This window comes from Mytilus galloprovincialis, chromosome 1 (assembly GCF_965363235.1).
Source record: "Mytilus galloprovincialis chromosome 1, xbMytGall1.hap1.1, whole genome shotgun sequence".
Taxonomy (NCBI): Eukaryota; Metazoa; Mollusca; class Bivalvia; order Mytilida; family Mytilidae; genus Mytilus; species Mytilus galloprovincialis.
In genome coordinates this window covers 94,634,280-94,661,295 of record NC_134838.1, presented here as the reverse complement: position 1 = coordinate 94,661,295, position 27,016 = coordinate 94,634,280, and the positions used below count along the sequence as shown (strand labels likewise).

General features: G+C 31.7%; 1 protein-coding gene and 1 long non-coding RNA gene across 2 annotated transcripts; both read left to right on the top strand.

Moving 5' to 3' along the window:
* Positions 1 to 18,300: 18,300 nt before the first annotated feature.
* LOC143045546 (uncharacterized) lies at positions 18,301 to 20,424 on the top strand. Its single transcript, XM_076218131.1, has 4 exons — positions 18,301 to 18,437; positions 18,716 to 18,792; positions 19,731 to 19,890; positions 20,164 to 20,424. Exons 2-4 carry the CDS (start codon positions 18,744 to 18,746, stop codon positions 20,252 to 20,254), a joined length of 300 nt encoding a protein of 99 aa, XP_076074246.1. The 5' UTR covers positions 18,301 to 18,437; positions 18,716 to 18,743; the 3' UTR covers positions 20,255 to 20,424.
* A 3,470-nt stretch (positions 20,425 to 23,894) lies between these two features.
* On the top strand, positions 23,895 to 26,088 carry LOC143045534 (uncharacterized). Its single transcript, XR_012968970.1, has 2 exons — positions 23,895 to 24,039; positions 25,368 to 26,088. It is a non-coding gene; the product is annotated as an uncharacterized LOC143045534 (long non-coding RNA).
* Positions 26,089 to 27,016: the final 928 nt, after the last annotated feature.

Sequence of the window (27,016 nt, the reverse complement as noted above, 5' to 3'; positions counted from 1 at the left end):
ACGATAGCGAGAGACAAAACAGTAGTCTTTTCCTGTGTCTATATTCTTTTACAACAAGTAAGAAGTCATATCGTCAATAAGAATTATAATGCGACGATAATGAATTGGTCATTATTTGATGTTCAAGTGCTTGCAGCTGCTGCAGGCAGACTTTATCGAACGTCACAAGTGTCTGAGCAAAAAGCCAATGAATCAACGCCTCGTCCTTTTTCTTTTTAAAAAGGTTCATCGGAAGATACCAATAGCTGTACATTTTCTGGATCAGCATAACAAATAATACACGATGGTCTTGATGTATATTCTCGCTCCGATATATAACCTTTTTGTGCTGATGTGGCGTATAGCAAACTGCAATCAATCAATCTTCTTGAGTATTTATTTTTGTACCTGGTATACTTCTCAATAACACAAAGAAAAGCCTGATCTTCAGTGGTTGTCGTTTTTATATTTCGTTCTTAAGAGTGTCTCATTTCTCGTTTTTTTTTTTAATTGACCAGACCGTTGGTTGTCCTGTTTAAATGGTTTATTTACACTAGTTATTTTTGGGGCCCTTTATAGTTTGCCGTCTGGTGAGAGCAAAGGCTCAGTGTGGAAGGCTGTAATTTGACCTATAATGGCTTACAAATTGTGACGTGTATGGAGAGTTGTCTAATTGGCGCTCATTTCACATCTCCGTATATTTATAAACTAAAGAAAGGTTGATTAAGTGTGCTGAATAAAAAACATCCCTAAAGATTTTACATTAGATATACATGTAAAAAAAACTTAAGGAATTTTGCATTTACATAAATACGTGTTTTCAGACTATAAGAAGTAGAACACATTCCCACTTGAAAACAGATCATTTAAGGTTTAAGTAAAAGAAGAAAATAATAATATACTATACAGTAATATACTTTATCTATTTTGTCTATATATCATAAGAACACATATTGTTCAAACATAATGTGATAAGTTCTCATTTCATTACATCATATGTCCAACTATCAAGCCACTAAATGATGTGCGCATTAATTTCCCGCTACGGATTGTTCCAGTAGATGCGTATGTAGAATGAGTGCGTATAGTGCATGCATCTCCCTGGTTTAAAAGCAAGACAGCAACTCCAGTTGAACCTGTGTAGACAGATTGTGCTCCCCCATTTTCAACAAATATTGATCCGCGACTTGCACTATTGACAACAATCTCAAATGAACCGTATCCCTGTCGTTCAGAAAACACGGTGTAAGAAAATAGATAAACACCCCTCATTGGTGCAATAAATGCGCCAGTATGCTTGTTGTAACTGTTACCGACATTTGTTTCTATATAATCAAAAAGCAACGTATGGTGTGGTCCAATTTTCGTCTCGCTGTGGCTCAGGTAGACATAAAATGCCACTGTTGACTCTGTTGTCGGTGCGGCAGTTCCAAGGAGAAGTCTTTTTGCTATAAACGAAAAAGAAAACATTAATCATAGTTTTTACATTACGTTTTATACTTCATACGTTTGACATTATATTTCATTATTCAATATGTATAATACGGATTACTATAGTATTAATGAATGGGTGTTTTTATAATGGCCCTGTTATATGTCCAAGGTCTGTAATAATGGTCGAGAACGTCTGTAATGGCCAGAGGCAACGCCGAGGGCTATTACAGACATCCGAGGCCATTATTACTGACCAAGGACATCATATAACAGGGCCATTATAAAAACACCCATTTCTTAATACATTTATTAACCAACTGAACAAAAGTGTATGTGTTGCTGCTAACTTGATGTACTGTCTTACTCTTTTAATGACATTTTAGTTTGAACAAAATAATTTGTATACGTACTTCACCATTATAAAGCTTTAAATATACCAAATATCCAAGATATTAAGTTGAAAGAGATATGTGTTAAAAACAGGATGAACAGTGATCCCTTTATATGGTTCTTTATGTTGGTTGCTGGTTACTAAATAAAATAAAATACAAAAAGGTATTATATTCTTTACAATTTAGTTTTATTAACTTTATTAAAAAAACCTGACAGGGCTTAATACAGACAAACTGGACATACAGGGCCATTACAGAAAAATAGGTCCATTACAGAAAAACAGGGCCATTACAGAAAAAACAAGGCCATTATAGAAAAACAGGGCCATTACAGAAAAAAACAGGGCCATTACAGAAAAACAGGGCCATTACAGAAAAAAAACAGGGCCATTACAGAAAAACAGGGTCATTACAGAAAGTATGTTATTTTTAATAAACAGTCACTTTTGGCAATAATGCACTTAGTTGGTTAATTCAATGTATACAAAATGCATAACACGTTTAGTTTATAAAAAATCATAACCACATGGGTCTTATAATCATTAGTTCAACTCTGCAAATTACATATTTATACCGAAGATAAAGTCAAAATGTTTTTAAATCATACTAATTCAACAGGAAGGCGAATAGTATCCGCGAGGATTGACTTTTCAAACCGAGCGGTACCTACTAAATCGAATCGGAAGTTTGTGTTGTCAGTTTATTTTCGACTTATGAGTTTGAATATCCCTTTGGTATTTTTCGCTCTCTTTTATAATTGTAGGCTCGCATTATATGTTGTAATAGGATTATACCATGAGCAAAACCAGTCATATTGAATATCTACCTTTTCCACGATCATCACCATAAATCTGTTCTTGTTCATCTTTTCTTACTCTCTGGGGTGTCTCATGGTCAATCACAGAGCCTACAGCGTCAGACTGTCCCGAAACAGAATCACTTTCGTTGAAAAATGTCTGCCATTTGTTACATATTAACTTCAAATGTTCCACATCATCCTGTATTTTTACTGCCTGCTCTTTTTCTATCTTAGACAATTCCTCCACTTTCTTTAGACGCCTGATTTCAATTTCGTGCTGAACAACATCTTCTTTCATTTTTCGCATTTGTTTATCATATTTTTCTTCCAATTCCAGGACTTTAAAATGAAATTGCGCAGTTAACTTATCTTCTAAGTCTTTTAATGCCGCTTGTATATTTCTATATTCTGAAGGCCCAGAATTATACACTGTCTCTATGCTTTCCGGCAAGGTAGAACAGGTTTTAAACGTTGCAAACACGAGACAAACGTTCCAAAATACATACCAACATGATTTCATGATTTTTTGTTTGTTTTAATGAGCACTATATTACATACAGTGTGTCATTGATATTTGAATAAATAAATGTCAAACTTAAGGAATACCTCGTGTCCTCAAGATAAGGTAGAACGACAGTTATTTCCTAATTTAACATTATCTTATCTATATCATATTTAGAACGTTCCCAGTGGTTTGTTTATAGTTTTATTAAATTCAATATACAAAACGAACATCAGGAGTATATACAACATGTTTATTTTCCACATTTTATATGTATAGCAAATGCGAAGCTGTGAGGTCGATGCGATGAGCTTAAACAATATTGAATTTTACTCATTTACTTTCATCTAAAATTGGCATTGAATTCAAGGCCGGTTCAAAACTAAACTTTACGACTTCAAAATTCGATTTCTGGTAGCACTTATATTTGACAGAGAACATATTTCTCACTCTTGAAATTATATATCAGGAGTTTTATGGGGTTCAAATCGTTGTGAGCTCTCAATCATCCCATAAATGTTTTCCCCAAACTTAAATAACCAGCAGTTAAACTCCAACATATTTGGCGTAAATACTACATAAGCAGTCTGAGAAAAGGCACTATCTTGTGTAATGCATAAAATGTGGTTAGTATGTTTATTTACGAGCCGTATAAACACATAACTAAAACTGGTCGGAACGGTTTTAGTGGACTGAAAGTAGTGGCATAAACTAGTGTCAGTTTTAAAATCCATTATTTGACCTCGAAGGTAAGAGTTTAATGTCGTCTTCCATTGTACGAGACATATTGTTCCCTACATCATTAGCAAAATATTGAAAGCATAGGTCAGTATATACACAAATGTATGTTCATGACACGAAAATGTCTAAAAATCAAAATTTTGATCGTTATGTTAAAACGTGAAAGTCATAGGAAGGTCACGATGGAATGCCACATTCTATATTGTAGATAATACACAAACATGTCCAATATGAATAGACAGTGGGGTAAATAAATACAAAAAAGTTATGTGGACAAGATTGTATGGGAAGAACCAAAAGAGGACGAAACACTGCTAAAACATGATGTCTCCGCTCGCCAAAAGACAGATATATAATACAGATGAGATATCACATTGGTAACTATATTTCAGTCCAACAAGACTAAATAGAAAACATTCTGAAATTCGAAGTACGGAAATATCAAATGACAGCAAACTGTCATAAGTCAAGATAAACTATGGACTACACGGTAAAAAAAACAAAAGTGGGAAAGAAAAACAAAACATAAAACATAAACCTAAAGATTGATCAGAATCGAACCTCACTGAAACCGGGGGGATTGGGGGGAACTATCTATGCATTTATGGGACAATGATTACAAATTCGCAAGGGACTGCAACTGTAAGTATCCGCTAAGCTTTAGCAGACATATGTTCTACCAAGATGTCTATTCGGTAATGATGTACCAAACTACCGATCTGCTGACATTATGAAATTAGAGTGAAATCAACTTAAATATGTTGAATGCAGGGTTTAACAGCACTAACAAATAAAGCTGCAAAATAAATTATACTTAGAACGGATCCTATACAAGCATTCGTATACATGCCTTTTTCCAACTGGGGGGGGGGGGGGGGATAATTAAAGATACATGCTGTATCGAATCAAAAACTATTCAAAGGTGACTGGAAGCGGTCATATTATAGTGTGATGTGCTTGATGAATTTGAAGAAAAATATCTATATAGAATTTAAAAAATAAGTATAAATAAACTCATCATAGGTTTCAGGATTGAAATTTAATTTTTGCGCCAGACACGCGTCCCATCTACAAAAGACTCATCAGTGACGCACATCAATTTAAAAAGACCAATTTAAGAACGAAGTTGAAGAGGACAAACATTTTCTAAAGGTTTTGCAAAATACCGCTAAGGTAATCTATTCATAAGGTAGAAAAGCCTTAGTATTTCAAAAATTCAAATTTTTGTTAACAGTTCATTTATAATTATGACCATGTCAATGATATTTCATGTCAACTAAGCTGGTGATACCCTTGGGTGAAAAAACTCCACCAGCAGTGGCATCGACTCAGTGGTTGTAAATAAACACATCACAGATACCAGGATTTAAATTTTTTTTATTTGCACCAGACACGCGTTTCGTCTATAAAAGACTACCCAATGAAGCTCGAATGTGACAAGTTAAAACTAAATAGCCAAGTAAAGTACGAAGCTGAAGAGCATTGAGGACAAAATTTCCTAAAGGTTTTGCCAAATATAGGTACGGTAATATATTGCTGAGGTAAAAAAAAAGCCTTGGTATTTCAAAAATTCAATGTTTTGTAAACAGTTCATTTATAATAATGACCTTATCAATGATATTTCATGTCAACATGGAAGTGATGACTACTTGACTGGTGATACCCTCGGGGAATGAAAACTCCACCAGCAGTGGCATCGATCCAGTTGTTATATGGTAACTCATGATAGATACAAGGATTGAAATTTTGTATTTGCGCCAGACGCGCGTTCCGTCTACAAAAGACTCATCAGTGACGCTCGAATCAAAAAAGGTTTAAACGACCAAATAAAGTACAAAGCTTAAGAACATATGTTACAACTGTAGCAAGATTATAATTGTAGACTAAAAAAAGAATTTATTACAACAATTTGTTCTTGATTTATCGTAAAAAAATATTTTACATATCGTTAAGCTGAAACATGACACCACAGGGACACATAGTGTCTTAAAAAAAACCCTTAAACTTTTCACCACTATTGTTATAGAAGTAACAATGATGTGATTTATACATTTATAAAGACATTTCAATGGTTAAATTTTGTTAATGCACATGCAATTTTGTATATTAGTTTTAAATCCCACACGGGTGTGCACTTTAGAAAGCATGAATAACCTAATAGGTTACATGAAATATAAATAAGCTAAAAGATCTAAAAAAAATATGATATAATTTTCTTTTTACAAATAATTCATTTGCTAGAATCAAACTAACTGTCTAAGTAGACGCCCTTTTCAATTCGCAGAGAGGTCTCATTGGCTGAAACATTACCTTTTCCGTCATGTGACCATTAATTAATTTCAAGGTGTTACTCTCTTATATATGTTAAACTTTAATTTTTCGAAGAAAGCAATTTAATAGTAAAACAAAATATTATTTCCCGTTGTCAAAATCCAAAGAAAAAACATATCCGTTCAGTAATATCAAAGTTTCCGTACGCAAAATAAAGATAGGTCAGCAAAAGTAATATGTATCGTATTATCAACACTAAACAGGTACCAATACAATGTCAAGCTCTAAATAGTTCAGAGTCTAGAAATATTATTTATACTACTATAAATCAAATAAATGTAGATACAGTTGTTTACAAATGACATATCAATGCATTGGCTACACGAAAAGATGCATGACATCTGTCTTGTATTATTGAGACAAAAAGTGTAAGAAGCCCAATATAAGTTGAAAAGATTGAACCAGATACTATTTTCTAATGCAAAGTTGGCGTAAAAAGGATTTGCTGTACTGTTTACTGTAGGCATTTTTTTATATTATGCATCTAAAGGTTCTTTGTATTTGGCAACTTTGGATCTTGGGGGAAATAATTATATTTTTTTTTATGTAAAACGTTGTTCCAATTACATGTGCTATGCCCAATAAGATCGTGATGTAACGTTGTGTGTTTATTTTTGTTGACATTAATGAAAGTTGACATAATTCGACTCGTGAATGTGATCTAAACTAATGTTCTTCTTTGACTACTAATAAATGAGTTTTGGTTCTATACTCATGACAACGAATTGTACAGGTACAATTTAAAACCAATACAAAATAAATACTTTAACATGCCATATATGTAGTTTTTGTCTATCTGAAATCGGATTCAGACTTCTTTTAAACCGAGTTTTACTGTGAGTATTGCTCTTTATTTGTTTATTCTATATTGGCTAGATGTATAAGGGGAGGATTAAAATCTCACAAATCTCAAAACATGTTTAACCCAGCCACAATCTTGCGCCTCGGTAAAGTCAGGATCTTCTTGCCTTTGTTAATCTTGTACGTATTTTTGACATCTCAACCATCTTTAACAACGCCGCAATTTTGTTTTCATCATAAGTCAAAAGCCTATGGCCTTTTTTTATCTTGTATATGTTTTTTTAATTTTAGTTCATTGATATTTTTTTGAGTTTAATCTCACAAATCTCAAAACATGTTTAACCCAGCCACAATCTTGCGCCTCGGTAAAGTCAGGATCTTCTTGCCTTTGTTAATCTTGTACGTATTTTTGACATCTCAACCATCTTTAACAACGCCGCAATTTTGTTTTCATCATAAGTCAAAAGCCTATGGCCTTTTTTTATCTTGTATATGTTTTTTTAATTTTAGTTCATTGATATTTTTTTGAGTTTAATCTAACTTAATTAAAGTTCATCCTAGAACTAGTACACATTTTTGTTTAAGGACCGGCTGAATCCCACATCCAGATACTGGATTTTCTCGCTGTCTTGAAGACCCATTGGTGACTTTTGGCTGTTTCCTGCTTTTGTTGGGTTGTTGTCTCTTAAACATATGATTACCCATTTTCATTCTCAACTTTATTTGTCAACTTCAGGGTAGCTGCAACAATACATATTGGACATTTTCTCATGCATGTAGAAAGTGGTGTCCCAAACCTGGCTTTATAGCCAGCTAAACTTTGACCTATATGACATTATTCCATTATTTTGACAACGATGTGTGAACAAAACAAACAGACATTATAGGTAAAATTGTCAAAAATAGTGGTTTAGAAATCAACATTGTGTTATAATATTAATCACTAAAAAACAAACAAATATGTTACAAAGAAGCACAAAGGCCATTCATCTATGTTCAGACAGGAAAAGAAAAGGTCGATATGTTAAGCAGATCTTTTAGTTTTGGTAGTATCCTAAATCTCATGTTCACTGGGGGTAAATATGAGCCAATAATTCCGTAAAATGTGGGGTATTGCGTAACAGGACATCATCAAAATATCTTAAAGTAAAAGTAAATTTTATCTGAAAATTGTTTCAAAACTCAGTGGTCAAGGCTGCTTATTTTATCCCCTCCCTCCACATACCCACACAAGGGTTAAACACTAGAATTTCAAGTAAACGTATTGATGTACAACAGTGAGCATTTAAATTTGTAAATGCTACTATATTCTTGACTTGTAAATCTAATTAATATTTACAAATTTAGAATATTTTTTTATTGAAATGTTCACTGTTATTTGAAGTCTGTGCCATCCTGTTCAACAAGCTTTGTTTAATTATTTTCAAAAGTTCAAATCGATGGTTTAATAAACTATATTTGTAAACCAATTTGTACTTATACATTTATTATTTTGTTGTATTAAGGTTCTTTTTTCTGTTTTTAACATAACCTATATTTATTTATTTTGTTTTTTTTTTGGGGTAACATTTACGAAATACAAAAATAAATTATTTGCAATTAGCTCTCAATCAATCTTTAATGTATGATAAACTTTTTTTACGTTTTTTATTTCAACGGATACAAATTTATCCATTTAACTAAAAAGTGTTTTCCGCTCAGGAACAAATATCCCGTTTAATGACATTGAGATTTCCGAAACGGCAAAACAAGTAAACATAATCAAATATAAATCTTGGTCAACAAACACTACTTTTTGACAAGACACCATGACATTGTTTACAATATATACCGTAAAAACATATATATATTCTAATAATTCATTTTTCGTTAGTGTTAAACGAAGAAGTGACTGAATATGCTAACTAGAAGATTTGTTCCCTAACCTATCAATGATAGAGGGAAGGTCAGACGATTTTCTGGTTTTGTTTCAGTATGAAAAAGTGCACATTTTCAAAATAAAAAAAAAATTAAAGCTTTTTTATATAATAATATTGATTTTTAAACAAATTATTCATTTAAACCTGAACTTATCTTGAAAATGAATTTCCCCGCAGGAATAATTCTCAACCCAAACTAGTTCTACACAGTTTTATATTTGTTTAAGGTTATCTGTTATTAGCATAATAATAGTTAAACTTTACAAATTATAAATTACAAAGTTAAAACATAAAACATAAAACATAATGGAATACAAGTATATTTGATCTAGTTTTGTGTTATAATCTTAATCACTACATGTTAGTATCTGTTATCTATACTGCAATACCATCATACATTAGTTTTGAAGTTGATTCGGAATATTTATCAATAAGACGTTATTTGGCATAACCCTGATCCACCCTGTTTCATTAACTTCCTGCTTAGACCCTGATGACGTTTCATACAGTCTTAATGGCAGCTAAAAGCTCTGGAATACTGAATGAGTTGGTAAATATATATCTCATATGCAGGTGAAAAAAAGGTGAGGATTGTTGATTATTTTAAAATTAAAATAATCTCATTTGTCATATACTCTGGTACTGAGATGACTGCTTATTCAAATTCAAGGTATACGTCTAGAAATAAGGGCAGCCTGTTGATTCTTTAGTTTCTAGAACTGGAGAATATATATTAATGGAACCCAATCAAAAAAGTTTTGATTATAATGGAAAGGGCATCATCAATATATCTGAAATGAAAATTTAATGATCTTGCTCCTTTCATCATTTGAAAAGTATTTGAAGGAATTCCGACTCATTATCAAATTCAACAAATGTGTTTTAAAACTAAGCTGCAAAGATTTTTCAATTTTGTTGTTATTTGTTAGGAAAACGACTATCGATTATTTCTTTACCGAAACTTTGAATTCAATAAAATTGTGAATCATTTAAAACAGAATTTTAGAAGATTCGTTATAATTCAATTCAGTTTACACGCTAAAGTACTATTTATCAGTTTTATTGATTAACCTCTAAAGTATTAAAACAAGTTTATGTAGTACGATTGCAAATGAGACAGCTATATCCACCAGAGACCAAATGTTGCAGACTAATGACTCTGTTCTTATTCAGACTAGCTTCTGCTTTTCAAATCCCGAATGAAACCTTTGCCATTGATTCATCTTTTTACATGATTTCAAATAGACAAGTTCAAACAATAATTATCATTGAACAGTGTGAATCTGGTCGTTAGTTCGATCAATTATGGGTTGTTTGTTTTTTTTTCATGTTCTTTGAGACTTTCATGAAAGAACGACGAACAATTCTAGCCAGACGAACAAGTTTAAACCGACGTATAAGAGAATTATTCTCTTTTTTTTTATTCAACCTCATCTATTTTGATATTCATTTTTTTATATATTTAACAGTGATGCATGTTCTTGAAATTTATAAATATTTACTTTTGAAACAATAACGCAACTTGAACCCCTCCCCAAAAGCCAATATCGAAACATTTAGTTTTTCTCGTCTCCCTCGGCAAAATGTCTATTTCATTTTAAAGAACTGAGGTATTATTCTCTATGAAAAAATATTCATCTCAACTTTGTCCATTCGCTTAAGTTTAAAAAGAAATACTGAACTCCAAGAAAATTTCAAAATGTCCATGAAATCTGACAAACTCAATGCAACGACTGGAAAACAACTGATATTCCTGACCTGGTACATGCATTTTTATAGAAAACCAGTTGTTCAAACTTGGTTTTATATCTAGCTAAATCTTCCACTTGTATGATAGTTTTGTAATTTTTACAATAGTGTTTGGGCAAACAGAACAAACATTAGTTATTAACGTGACAATAGTTTGGATCCAGAAACCAAAATTGCGAGAATATACTCAAAAAACGAAAGTTTGTTCAGCATAACTAAATTTGATAGTTCAAACACAGATACATTTAAATCTAACAAAGACATTGTTGTTTTTGTAGTTCATAGTAAATATGATAAAATTGATGGGTCTAACTTGGTTTTATATCTAGCTCAATATCCCACTTGTATGAGAGTTCCGTTATTTTGACAACATTGTTTGAGCAAACCAAACAGATACGATAGTTAAAGTGTCGATAAATAAGACCCAGCATCCAAAATGAAGAAATTATACGTGATTAATAAATATACACATCTTCCTATAAAGTACAAATTTAATAAACTATAAATACGAGGGATCACAAAACAAAAATAACACCATAAAATTGCATGCATCTGATGCACTTATCTGGACCTACCAGTATTAGGAACACAAAAACACCAAACAAAAATGAAAACACATATACAGAGCGATTTCAAGAGGCATATGACCGAAATAGACAATCTAGTAAAAAGACATACAAAGTGCAGGTTTACTTATCCGGATATAATAACAATTTATTTTTTCTCTGGTCAGACACATGTTTGATAAATAACTTTTAATTTTCTGGTCGTCTCACTAAGTACAAATAAACGTATACAAGGTTAAACTTGTTGATGGATTTAAAAAAACATATTTATATATAGCTTGTTCATGGGTAATAGGGTCTTGCCGTTTGATGGTATCAATTGTGGTTTTTTTCACATTCTAGATGGTAATCTGGTAGCAATGGTGATGTTTAGTTTGATTGACGTATATCCTATATTTGCTTTAATTTATATTCACCTGTTAGTATGCCTACTCTAAATCAATAGACTTAGTAATTTTCGTTCACTTATATCTATTTTCTACCATTTAGTCCTTTGGTTAGCCTTTTCTTAAATCATGGATATTTACTCATTGTTTGAACATTATAATCATTTGTTGATATTTTATGCTATCGACCATTTTTCCCTTTTTATATATCTGTAAATATTATCTCATTGATACTCAAAGCACATTCCCTTTTGAGTTAAAAAAAAAAAAAAAAAAGGCTTATACTTTTCAATTGTCATACATTTTCATCAGAAATTTCGCCTTAATGTTCTTTCTCTTTGAATGATAAAAGTGTCTTTTAAAATAGATGTTTTAGCTTGAGGTTTACTAAAGATTGATAATCTAAAGATTTGGACTTCTGGGATATTCATTTAGAAAAAGTATCATATTAAGTTATTTAATGATAATCAATAAGAACTTAAAGATTGTTCAATGTACACCTAAAAATATTATAGAGACGCTAACACTGTTTCTTATCTTCAAATTAAAAAAATGGGCATGCTGTTAGTCTTGTATTTTTTTAATTTTAGTTTCTTGTGTACAATTCGGAAATTAGTATGGCGTTCATTATCACTGAACTAGTATATATTTGTTTAGGGGCCAGCTGAAGGACGCCTCCGGGTGCGGGAATTTTTCGCTACATTGTAGACCTGTTGGTGACCATCTGCTGTTGTTTTTTTCTATGGTCGGGTTGTTGTCTCTTTGGCACATTCCCCATTTCCATTCTCAATTTTATTTTAGTATTTGAGATCGTTTTCCGTAAGTTCTGACACTCTGTGGTCAATGCTGCTTATTAATTCATCCAACATGGGTCTTACAGCAATGCAAAAGAATCCCATGTAGTCAAACTTGGATACCAAATTGATCAACCGTATTTTGTCTTATCTCAAAACTTGCACTGGAGAATACAATTATTGGTATGTAGAATCAAGTTTCTACTTTATGGAAAGTTTGTGACATTCTGCTTTGTCCCGTTCATGGCCATATCACGATAAAGCATCATCAGAAACCCACGATAGTTTTGTAAAAGCTTTCACAGCTTGTTTACATCATTCGTTGTGACTTTGAAAAAGCCGTCATAGTCCTGACTTTGTGAAATAATTAATCATAAATTTAACACAACCAAAACCTTCTTTTAATACGACGGCAGAACATAGTTGTGAAATCGCTATCAAACACGATGAGGATTATATTAAAATCATCAACGCACGATAAAAGTAATAATTTAAAATGAAAATTTTATACCAAAAAGAATAGATCTCATTCTAAAAGGTAGTTTTACCAAACCCATATGTCTATAACAGGTGATCAAGGATAATAACCCTAATTACTTTTTTGCATAAAAGAATGTAATATAAAGCTTCAAACGAAATATTTCATATTAATGAACATCATAACATTTCGAACTTTTGAAATTTGTTTTGGCTCTCTTTGTTTTTGAAAAGTCATATCTAAGAATAGCAGAAAAGGGCAATGGAGATAGATATGATAGAAATATAGATGTACTGCATGTAACGCATGAAAACATACTGTCCTGAAAAAAATACGTTTGCTGGCCGATATTTCATTTGATTACATGTATTGCATGGTCGACGGAAACTCTAATGTTATTCAACGGATACTTTTTTAGAGCGGAAAGTAGCTTTTCGTCAAATTAATAAATTGTATCCGTAGAAAGTTTAAACGAACTTTATCCTTTATCGAAATTAAAACAAACAGACAAAACGTTGACATTTTAATATAGAAATACATGAAGCTCGTCGGACGTGATCAATTTTACAATATTACTTACATGTCAATTATCTCGGTAAAAAGACGGAATTACAAATAATAGTCAACAAAACATTACTTGAAAACTTAAGATTGAGAACAACAACCTCCATAAAAATTATAGATTACCCCTGATAACAGGCAAGAATAGTACTAGCATGGTGAACCACAAATAGAGTTTCATATTTTACTCGTCATAGATAAACTCCGTTGATAAGGGGAAGGATTTGAAAAATCTGTTAAATATTGTTCGGTATCTTCATCCGTAAATGAATGGTTTTTTTTTCCCTGAGGGACTTCCTTTTTCAGATATTTAAACTGGATACTCCTTTTCGAGTTCAGTTCATTATATCTTGGTATATGAAAAGTAAATTACTTAAGGTGCTAGAAATCTTTGATATGTTTACATCTTTAGTACTAATTTTATGGATATAAGTAAGTAAATAAGTAAGTAATTTTTATTGGTTTAAAATCCAAAATTACAGGATTGATACCAAGAAAATACAAATTTGTTATACACAAACATACAAACATATATATATATCATACCAAATTCATAAACATTATATGAGGAGGTGGTACCACAAAAATATTTAGTGCTAAATAAAGCATTTCTAGAAATGTACATGTCGCTTATAAATTTGACAATAATTCTAATTATATCAGTCTTAACACACGTATACAAAAATTTAAATCTTGCTTCATTAGTCATATTTAAGAGGGAACTATTTCACTAATTTTGGAAAACAGTTGGTTTCTAATTATATTTAGTTTTGTACATTTTAAAGTGAAATGAAATTCATCTTCTACTTCTAAGAGGCACAAAGAACAAATTCTTTCTTCTAAAGGGGTTTTAGTGTGACGCCCTTGTTCAATTCTAAGAACACTATTACAAATACGAATTTTAGCAAAATGCCCTATTACTTTTCTGTCTATATTTAAAAATAAATAGGTTTCCAATTTATAGTTTTCTTTAAGCTGTCTATATGTTCTCAGCTTATTACCATGTACTGATTTATTATCACAAAATATATATTCTTTCGTATAATTAAGAATAATACCATCTGCCCCTTCGTATGGTGTTTACATATCACAAGTGATACGTTATTCACGTGCTTGTTCACACTATACGGACTTTATATACAGGAGTGTGCTACTTACGCAGAAACTGCTCCAACAAAGTTATGAGGTGGACAGATTAAAATTGACACTCCGTAAATTTTATGGACGCCGTCACGAATTGGTGGATCCATACGATGTGTGTTTAACCAAACTAGCTAAGGACATTTTTACCACATGGTAGATTGTGGTTTGTCATTATGTCGTCTAATCTTTTAATTACCAAACGTGACTTATTCCCGATTGTGACTGTTTTGCTGAGTGTGAATTCGCATTACTATTAGACGTGTTACGGTACTTGTCTATCCCAAATTCATGTATTTAGTTTACATGTTTAATGTTATATTTGTAATTCTCATCGGATTTTGTCAAATGTGTTGACGTCTTTTCTATTATATTTATGTGTTATGGAAACAAAAATTAATCACCGTCGTCATTTATTAGATTTAATTTTGGTCAACATAATCTGTACGATAATTTACGTTTGAAGTTGGATTCATAACAAACTGCACATATATATATTATAGTTAATTGCTATTAATAAGTATTGCAATATGCATTGTGTTTAAATGCAATATCAGTATTTAGTTCTATTTTAATCTTTAATCAATCCTAATTCTATCTTACTTTTGAGATATAGTTTTTCATATGTGACGTAATTTTTCTGCTGTTTCAGAAATTTCATATATTCAAATGTGACGTAATTTTTAATGCCTTTTCACCATCGTATGTGACTTAATTTTTAATGCCTTTTCATCATCGTATGTGACGTCATTTTCATAATTTACTGAGTTGAGGCCTGGGCTGAGTCGGGTGTGTCTATTCTGTGGTGGTCATTCATTATGTATTCGTGTTTGTTTTATGTAATGAGTTAATACCTCAGTTTCATTATGTATATCTGTTATATTCATTTGATAAAATTTACTGTTTGCAATAGCATTAAGTGTTCTAAATAATTAAGGATGTTCTTATCCCAAGCATAAAAACTTAGCCGTATTTGACACAACCTTTTTCAACTTTTGATCTTCAGTGCTGTACAATTTTGTACTTTTTTTCGCTTTCGATCTTTTATATCTGGGCGTCACTGGTGAGTCTTGTGTGGACGAGGCGCGTTTTTGGCGTATTAAATTTTAAACCTGATGCTCTTTGTTATTCATTAATCATGTGTTTCTTTGTCTAATACGTTTTCCTATCTATTTGTATTGTAGTCCTGTAATATTATGTTGTCATTTCTATGTTATATTTAGCATTGCCATTAAAGTGCGAGGTTTGGCATGCCACAAAACCAGGTTCAACCCACCATTTTTTCCTTTAAGAATGTCCGTTACCAAGTCAGGAACACGGCCATTGTTATATTATAGTTCGTTTCTGTGTGTGTTACAATTTAACGTTGCGTCGTTTGTTTTCTCTTATTTTTGAGTGTAAATTGACATTGCGATGAGACGTGTCACGATACTTGTCTATCCCAAATTCATGTATTTGGTTTTGATGTTATATTTGTTATTCTCGTGGGATTTTGTTTGATGCTTGGTCCGTTTCTGTGTGTGTTAGTTACATTGTAGTGTTGTGTCGTTGTTCTCCTCTTATATTTATGCGTTTCCCTCAGTTTTAGTTTGTTACCCCGATTTTGTTTTTTGTCCATGGATTTATGAGTTTGAACAGCGGTATACTACTGTTGCCTTTATTTAAGATATCTATCATTAAGTTTGGTATGAATTGAATATAATAAACGCCTTTTTGAAATAGTATCATGATTTTTCCAAACATGTGAAAAGTTTAATGTAGCAAGTAACTGTTCAACCTTTTTAGCAAATCCATTGGTTAATTGCAGGTTGGAACAATATACACCTTTTAGTAAACAATTGTTATCAGATTTGATCACATGCAACCAGAAGCCAATTGACAGTTTTAAAGCTTCTATAAAAACTGGATACATACCAAGTTCAGCTAGTACTGCTAAATTGACAGCTGATTTATTTACTCCAATTAAAGTTTTTGCAAATTTAATTTGGACTTTGATGGTAGCCAATGACCAATATTTTGACTCTAGATTTGTAATATCTTTTATCATATACAGAGACCAAACTTCACTACATGATATTCCTATGACGTACTTTTTAGTTCACCTGGCCCAAAGGGCCGAGTGAGTTTTTCTCATCACTTGGCGTCCGTCGTTAACTTTGAAAAAAAAATTACTCCTCTGAAACTACTGGGTCAAATTTAACAACCAACCAAGATGGCCGCCATGGCTAAAAATAGAAAATAAGGGTAAAATGTAGATTTTGGCTCATATCTCTGAAACCAAAGCATAAATAGCTATCTGACATGAGATAAACTGTTTATCAGGTCAATATCTATTTGCCCTGAAATTTTCAGAGAAAAAAAACGGACAACTCGCTGTTGGGTTGCTGTCCCTGAATTGGTAATTTTAAGGACATTTTGCAGCTTTTGACTATTATCTTGAATATTATTATAGATAGAGATAAACTGTTAACAGCAATAATGTTCAGCAAAGTAAGATCTACAAATAAGCCAACATTTCCAAAATGGTCTATTGACCCAATAAGTAGTTATTGCGCTTTAAAATCATATTTAACAATTTTTCGTAAATTTTGAGTATCTTTTACAAATGTGTTCAATGACCCTGCCTACCAACCAACATGGCAGACATGGCTAAAAATGGAAAATAAGGAAAAGATACAGCTTTTCACTTACATCTCTGAAACTAAAGAAAAGTATAACAGTTGCATTATTTCAGGCATCAATTGTAAATAAAAATTTCAGGTGAGCGACACAGGCTCCTTATAGCCTCTAGTTTTTTAAATATAATACAAATAAAAGATACATAAACCACTACACCAATTAAATATGGACAAAACACGAAACTTGCAAATCAATAGTAACAAAACATGACTGCATATCAAGACAACCAGGAAACACATATACGATAATAAAAAACATAGATAGAAACTTGAAGTGTCACACTGTCCGTCCAAAATCCGCAAGTAAGATCACAGTTGAATGTCATTCTATTTATTAAACAAGTCTTTTATACCAAAACGATACTCACCTGTAGAATTTCGACATTTTTTATCAGCTGTTTTGCATTAACAGGAAGATCTCCTGTAAAAATTAGACATTTTATGTTGAGCTGTTTATTCATTTTACAGATAAACGTTTGACATTAAAAAGATAGAAGATAGAAACCTATATGGATAATAAAATTGTCCTAATATTTACAGACCTATCTCCTAGATTCTGATATAAGCATTCAGTTTATATTTTATAATTTCGGTTTATTCTGATTAAAAAGTAAAATCACAAAAAAAAATGAACTTGGCACAGTATTTTTTGTACTGATGTTATTTAAGATTAGAACTCATTTAAGACTTTTAGTAGTATAATATCGATTCGTTTAAATATTGCATATTTAAAAAATAAAGAAGAAAATAAATAATCTATGAAAAGTAAATTTCCAAATTCGGCAGGTTTTTGGTCAATCTCTCTAAAAAGGCCAAACGAATGTTGTAGCGAAACTTCTGTGATATTCATAAAGACATACAAACTTCTTTACAGTTATTTCATTAGCGAATCACGTGTAATATATTCTCAATAATTATATATCATACTTTAACTAAAAGCGTGTGACGGTAGGAGACCCACTCGAACTATTATAATTATATGTATAAAAATAAAAGTAAATTGCAAAATCTTAAACAAAACAAGTTTACAGTGATTTCTAAAAATATTGACAATAAAGGAAATACGCAAATTTGTAACCATCCCTCCCGTCCGCCGGAATTGTCATGTCTGGATCCATGTGTATAAAAACCGTTCATTTGTCATTGATGGTTATCATCCTGCTGACTAGCTGAATTGTTTACCTTAGGTAAGTAGCTTTGTAAAAATAAATCGTATCAATGTATTATTATGATCAAAATGTGATTGTTATTCAATAAATATTGCACAAGAAATATTTCAAAGCTGTCTTGTTATATTTATTAATTTAATTTCTAATGAGCTACCTCTCTTCTCATATGTTGATTTTTTTTCTGCGAGACTTATATTTACATATAATGTTTGTGTGTGTGTACTTTTTTGTTTGTTTGGGTTTATTTCGGGTTTTTTTTGTGGGTTATTGATTATGTAATAACTTTCAAATTTTAGTTCAATATCTACATCTTTAAGATCCAATATGAAGTTAGCAGTTATCCTAGCCATCGCCCTTGCAGTACTTCTTATAGGTATGTACATAATTTTATTTCTGATGCAGCAAATATCATACAATCTGATTGGTTAATTACTCGGGTGTAAATAGCAAACAACCCTTACTCACCCGGGGAAAAAATCTTCCCAAAATGAAGAAACACAAATTGCCAAAATTTAAAAAAAAAACGGGATGCAAAAACTAAAGATTAAGTTTTGAAATAAATGATTGTTTGTTAAATTTTGCTATTTTGTAAAAAAAATACTACCTATTTATTGAATAATAGTGTGTTTAGCAAAGCTTCACTATGAAAAAATATTTCCCAAGTTTGAAGACAAAGTGAACGCCCAATAGGAATGCATAATGTCTTCAAATAAGTCTGTTTGTTTTCAGCCGTATAGGCAATGCTCAGAACAACAAATTTCTTATTATTACAATTTCAGAAACGCGCGTCTAGCGCATCAAATTATAAGCCTCGTACCTTTGATAATTATTTACTTTACCAGTAAACAAATAAAGTAAACATATTAATTATTTTGTAATAAACCCTTACATTCTTATTTCAATTTTTTCTCACTTTAAATTGATTTAGAAATTCCTATCATAATGAACTCTGAGGATCTAAACACGTCTTGTGTCTACTCGCGTGCAAATGCTATTTCTTATTTTCAACAAATGCGCTGACTATCAAGCAACAGAAAACTTTTCCTGAAATGACTTATTTGAATTCTGTGACAAAATAAACCTAATTGCTTTTTACTTGTGAGGTATATTGTAACAGTGATTTATGTGAACATCTGAGTCTAGGCTCGGTATAGATATATCGAGAACTTTATCACGGTGTTATTTACAAAGAGAAATAAGCATGTCATATAAGAATATACATCTCGTGATATGTAAACAAATAACGCATCAGAAATATCCCTCTTTTTACTTTTTTTTATTGTATTCTTACAACCGTAATATTTTTTTTAGTGCAAGACGCAGATGCAAGCTGTGCTTCCAGATGTAAATCTCGTTGTAGAGCCAGACGCTGTAGATATTACGTGTCAGTCAGATATGGATGGTTTTGCTATTGCAGATGTCTCCGTTGTTCCAGCGAGCATACCATGAAATTCTCCCCTGAAAGTGAAGGGTACGTTACATTTATAGCATTTATTTATTAAGAAGTTTTGACTGCCTTCTATATAGACATCAGTTGGGATGATTTTAAAATTAAGTTCATCTTAATGTATTAAAGGCATTACATAATGCCTGTATCATGTATCACGAAAAGGGTAACAGTATGTTTGACAAGAGTAGAAGATTAAAAGAGATTGACAGTAAACTTTAACATCGTACACGTTTTAATAATTTTTAAATCTAGATGTATTCCTCCAATTTCTTATATATCATATTTCATCTTCAGACCAGCTGAGATGCCAGCACAGATGAATGACCATGAGCAATTCCAGGACATGCAGAAAGGAGAAACCGAACAAGGTGAAACTGGAATGTAAAGAGAAGGCCTTATAAAGTGACGTTGATGCACATTCTGTTTCAGAGTGATATTCTGATTCGACCTGTGTTAATAGACCTTTCCCTTTCGTTTCACTTGTATAAAATGTCTTAGATTTCTGTAATTGTTATCTAATATCATAAATTCTAAATAAAATTGTGTTTCAACTCAGTACTTAGTTAACAGTTATTGTTTTATACGCAAGTCAAATGGATGGAGACGATCATGATAGACAAATTATAATGTAGGACACTTAGAAATAAGATTGAAGTAGCCCACTTTTCCTAAAACAGTCAGTACTAATAATATCATACTTACTTGCCATACATGCCCACATTATAGTACAAGTGTTTTATATTAAGAAGAAGATCACATGAAACAGTTAAACATTTCATCGTCACCTGTTTGGTTTTTTTGTTTGTCTAACTAAACGTTTGAATGAAAGACTTACATAGAAACCTGCATGGTTATATAGATTAGACTGTTGGATTTCCAGTTTGAATTGTTTTATGCTAGTCATTTTGGGGGACCCTTTATAGCTTGCTGTTCGATGTGATCTAAGGCTCCGTGTTGAAGACCGTACTTTGACCTATAATGGTTTACTTTTAAAAATTGCGACTTGGATGGATAGTTGTCTAATTTGCACTCATACCACATCTTCTTACATCTATGGATAAGTAATTTTTGTCATAATAGTTACTGACGTATCATCGAAATTCTCATTTTAAACATGCAGTTCATATTTCATGATTTTCGATTATTCTGATTTCAATTTTCCATTTTTCAAATTAAAAGCCAATATAAATCAATGATAAAAATTTAGGTTTTCAAAAAAAGAATTCTGAAATTCGGTTGCAGATCCAGGTTTTTAATTGTCGGATTTAGACAAAAGTAACGATAATAGTTATCAAAGGTACTAGGTTTGCAATTTGATACGTCAGACGCGCGGTTTCGTCTACATAAGACTCATCAGTGACGCTCTGATCAAAATAAGTTTAAAGTACAAAGTTGAAGAGCATTTAGGACCCAAAATGCATATGAAAAATACTGATTTCGTCATACAAACCTACTCACTGCTCTATAAAAGGGCCATTTGTCTGTTATAGCAAATGTATGTAATATTCATACAAACATACACAATTCATTATTTTTTTTTATCGAGACATGTATAATATGCTTTCACTAATGATATATCAGACTTAAGTAAAAGTATGTGACCGTAGGACACCATCAACTCGATTATCACAAATGTTCACCAATTAAGTCTGTTTGTTTTCCTCTCACATTGTTCAATATAAAAGAATTGTATGCCACTGTTATTTATGGGAGAGGTTGTTTTATAAGCTGTAAAACCAGATTTAATCCACCTTTTATTCATAAGGTAATATATATAAGGAGATGAAGTATGAATGCAAATGAGGAAATTATCCATCCAAGTCACAATTGTAAAAGAAAACAATTATGAGTCAAAGTATGACCTTCAACACGAAGCCTAGTCTCACACCGTGTAGCAAGCTATAAGTGGCTCCAAAATAACAAATGTAAAACCATTCAAACAGGAAAACCAATGGTCTCATCTGTATAAAATCGAGAAACACTTATGTACCACATCAACAATCAACAACCACTGAAAATTAGGTTCCTGGCATAGGAAAAGTACACATAAATGCAGCGGGTTTGAACTTTTCATCTAGCGACAACCTTCACCCTAACTTGAAACAATTTGTACATATACAACATTAAAGGATACACTAAAATACATGAATTGAAAAGGCTCATCTCATCATAAACAAAAGTTAGACCATGAACACCAAATTACCAAATAGTGAAATTTTAAACCACAGAAAAATATATCAAAGCCAAAACCAGTATGAAATAAATTTTCCAAACAACTGGTCACTTATAGACCAGAAAAAGAGTTTGTTGAGAAGGATCTTTATTGTGCAGAGATCGTGGTACTCCATAAACACTGAACCTCGGATTAATTAGTTATCAAAGGTACCAGGATTATAATTTAGTACGCCAGACGCGCGTTTCGTCTACATCAGACTCATCAGTGACGCTCATATCAAAATATTTATAAAGCCAAACAAGAACAAAGTTGAAGAGCATTGTGGATCCAAAATTCCAAAAAGTGGTGCCAAATACGGCTAAGGTAATCTATGCCTGGGATTAATTTTTCGTAAAATTCAAAGCTTTGTAAACAGGAAATTAATAAAAATGACCACATTATTGATATTCATCTCAACACCGAAATGTTGACTACTGGGCTGGTGATACACTCGGGGACGAAACTTCAACCAGCAGTGGCATCGACCCAGTGGTGTAAATAGTTATCAAAGGTACCAGGATTATAATTCAGTACGCAAGACTTTTGTTTATGATGAGATGAGCCTTTTTCAATTTATGTATTTTAGTGTATCCTTTAATGTCGTATATGTACACAAAAACGTCTCTTTCAGACGGGCAAATGCCTGTACCGAGTCAGTAAAATTACAGTTGTTTTCTATTCGTTTATGTGTTTGATTTTCTCGAATATTGTAAAAAATTCATATCATAAAGATCCCACTGTTATTAAATTTTAAATAAAATTTATCATGCAACTCCATAAAAAAATTAACTTTCCTAAAATCACTATTTCAACTTGTAATATGGCGGACGAACGAACAAACAGATGCACCGACATCAATATATAATGTCTCTACTTAAATATGCATTCGTGTTGTTTAAGTTATGTGTCTTCATACTTTTCTCTGATTTAAAATGATTTAAAGCTCTTGTTAAGGGAACTTTTCTCGAACTATTCTCGAGAACGATATCATAAAACGACGGTTATCGTTCTGGTTTGGGTTTTTTGGAAATTGTCCTTATTTTGCTTAGTCCGAGTATTATATTTCCGATATTTAGGGTTTCTTTTTAAGTTTTTAGTTCTGTGTGTTATATATGAATTATTCAATAAACCAGAACAAAGAGCAGAAAACACACTAAGGTCCAACAAAAATGTACACTAAACTCAAAAACACAAATGAATTAAAACGTTTAATAACAACATTAAAAGAGTCCGGATTTGGGGCAGTCGCAAGAATACGGGGGGATAACCCTGTTTTGTGTGATCCACATACTCTCTCATTACCTCTAGTCAAATGCAGAAAAAATAAACACAGCAGCACGAATAGTTAAACTTTGTTTTGAAGAAGTCCGAGTCCACATGACCTTGACGTAAGCGACTGTAGGTCAATAACGACCTTCAACAATGTGCAAAACCCATACCGTAAGGCCAACTATAAAACGCCAGACATGACAAGTACGTAAAATTCAAACAAGAATACCAATAGCCTGAATTATATATAAAAAAAAAGAAAAAAAGTTTTAAAAAATATAACGGACAAACAAAACCGCAATCACTAAATAACAGACTGCAAACTTGAGACATGTACATAAAGAACCTGGGTGAGATAAAACATGATTATAAGCTTAAGGGGTCAACCCGTCTCCAAACATTGAACAGTATTGTAACAGCATAGAGAGGGGTGAAAGATACAAAAGGTACATTCAGTCTCATTAATCGAAAATAACGTAAGAAAAATCTGCCACTATGGTTTACTTGTTATATAAATAACGTAGTAAAATATTGACCGTGACTTTTTGAAAGTATGCAGTAAAGGAAATACGCAAATTCGTAACACCAACTTAACAACGAAATGTCATTTGTTAACCTATGTGTAAAAACTGCAAATTAGTGTTCCTTTAATTGATCCTGCTGAGTAGCTGAAATAATTATACAAGGTAGGTGACTTTGTAAAAATAAAATCGTATCACTGTATCATTATGAAAAAAGGGTGATTATATTTTGATTTTGATCATTTCAATGAATAAGAAAAGTATATTGTACAAACAATATTGCAAAGCTTGCTTGATACATCTATTACTTTTAATAGTTATGAAATAACACTCTTTCCAAATGTTATTAAATTCAGCAATGCTTTAAAAAGTAAAATCACAAAAATACTGAACTTAGAGGAAAATCCAATCGGAAAGTCCATAATCACATTGCAAAATCAAATAACAAAACACATCAAAAACGAATGGACAAAAACTATTATATTCCTGACTTGGTCATAAACAAATGTTCCTCTTAAATTCATTTGAATTTTGTTTTGAGGTTATAGTTTACAAAGTTTCGTTCTTGATATTACCCTATAGTTAACTGTATTGTTTTTCTCGTCTAATTTTATGGTACCATATTAAGATCCAATGTGAAGGTAACAGTTATTCTGGCTATTGGCCTTGCAGTACATCTTATAGGTATATCATTTTATTTAAACAAATTAATGACTGATAAACATTTTAAAAAGCAGAGAAATATTTCCTAAATTAAAATGAAAAGATGGGGATGATTGCCAAGACAAATAACCGTATTTAACAGAACTACCAATATAGTAGCTCCTAGTTTATAATTGTTTAATAATAAAAAGAAAATTTAAAAGGCCGACGGATACATATGCAAGGATTAAACAAATTGATGATTCATTTTAATTCAATACAATTTTGGTCCTTTGATCTCTGTTGTACTGTTGTCTTGTTGTTTCATATCACGTCTCCTAAATGTTAACTTTAGCTCGCTAATAATTTAACGTTATCAAGTATGATATAACAATACTTTTTACAAAAATTTTTGTATAACTTAAACTTTTTTTTTTAAACGAATTTAATTCATTTCTAGTTAACAATTGGTTTCCCAAAAATTTACCCTCTTTTCGTTAAAAGGTAAAATAACAAAAATACCGAATTCCGAGGAAAATTTAGAACAGAAAGTCCAGAAATCAAATGACAATTGTATTTATATTTGTTATCCTGTTCGTATCAAATCTTTCATAAAAAAATTAAAAAAAAAACACTTTAAAAATGTACACACATTATTGAATATGAATGAAATATATGGGATTTTTCAACATGAATGAAAAATACATTGAAATAATAACAAATAACGTACGGTTACCTATATTTCTGTGTCATTTTGGTCTCTTGTGGACAGTTGTCTCATTGGCAATCATACCACATTTTCTTTTTTATACATACATATCAAAGATTACATCTGTGATATTTTGTTTAAGTCCAAGACGCAAATGCAAGTTGTGCTTCCAGTTGTAAATACCAATGGACGACCAGACGCTGTAGATAAAATTGGTAGTCAGATATGTATGGTCCTGTGACTGCAGATGTCTCAGTTGTGGCCGTGAGCGTACCATAAAATTCTCTGAAAATGAAGTGTCTGTTAAAATTACTAGTAAAACATCTATCAATTATGTAGTTTTGACTGCCTGCTTTACATTGGTAAATATTTTAGCATACATCAGTTTGTAGGTTTTTAGAATTATGTTGATTTCAACATGTTAAATTCATCACACCATGTCAGTAAAACCTATCATGAACAGATGTGACAATATTCTTGACATGGTAAAAGAGAGAATGGCTGACAGTAAAAGGCTATGATTTCTACTTCGACATCCTAAATGTTATGATTTTGAAATTCTATTAATTCCTCCATTTTGTTATTTATTCTATTTTATCTTCTTACCATCTGAGATGCAAGCACAGACAAAAGACCATGAGAACACTGACCAATCACAGGATATGCAGAAAGGTGAAATCGAGCTAAGTGAAATTGTGATTTAAGGAGGCGGATTTATGGAGAGACGTTGATATATGTTTGGAATAATATTCTGATCGGACGTTTGTTAATATTCTGTTCTCTTCCGTTTAACTTGTATTATATATCTAAGATATCTGAAAATGTTTCTGCTACACAAATTCTTAATAAAGGTTTTAATCAAATACTTAGTCAATCAGATAAATATTAATTGTGCACTAAAAGTTCTTTGATAATAAAATATTTGCTTTAGTCGGTGGAGACTTGCAGTAACAAACTTTATGCTCTACAAAGATAAAAATGCTATTGAAATATGCGCTGCTCCATGTAGAGTTGTTATGCAGCTGCAAAGCTGTAAAATTCTTGACAATTAACTATGTTTCACTGCGGGGTGTAGACCTGTAATCTCGTTAACATTTCCTGGCCTTTTTTCTAAGACCAATTGATTCCAGGAATTGAAGTTTCATTCTTTTACATCTAGCATTTGTCCTATATCTATTTTCATGAAGTAATTTCAAAAGGGTATCAATATTACAAAGCTTATAAACTGCGTACTTACTTACCCGGATACAATTAAGTTGTTCAGCAACATTTATTTCCCTCCTGATCGGAAACGTATTGGCTCAATAACACCAAATAACCGGATCAACATAACAAGTAAACAAATACAAGTATTAGGACAAGGATAATATGCTTACTGTAAAAGTATAGTAACATATAAATGGGATGATTAAGTGCTGATAGTTTTTGGACATGCTGTATTCAACGGTCAATTTTACATTGCTGTTATATACTTTCTTTAGAAATCTTGCTTTTTTCTGTATTTTTCGTTTTTTGTTTTTTGGAAGAGGGCTTGTAGGGTGCAATTGGCCTGCCCTGACTTATACCCCACATCTTTTTATTGTTGAAGTAGAACAATGCTGTGTTCTTCCTGATTAATGTTAACTTTCACAATTTGTTTTCTGAAGGCTTGTTATACCTTATCTGATATCATGGGGCTTTTCTTATTTTCGGAGAATATGATATCCTGTATATTATACGCTATTGTTGTTTTTTTTTTAAGAATTTTGGACTTGCATACCATCAAGAAATATCGATAAATTGAGTTAATAT

Coding starts and splice junctions, on each gene's coding strand:
- LOC143045546 (XM_076218131.1), top strand. CDS start 18,744: ATGAAGTTAGCAGTTATCCTAGCCATCGCCCTTGCAGTACTTCTTATA. Junction 18,793..19,730: donor CCTTGCAGTACTTCTTATAG/GTATGTACATAA, acceptor TATTTTTTTTAG/TGCAAGACGCAGATGCAAGC. Junction 19,891..20,163: donor TTCTCCCCTGAAAGTGAAGG/GTACGTTACATT, acceptor TTTCATCTTCAG/ACCAGCTGAGATGCCAGCAC.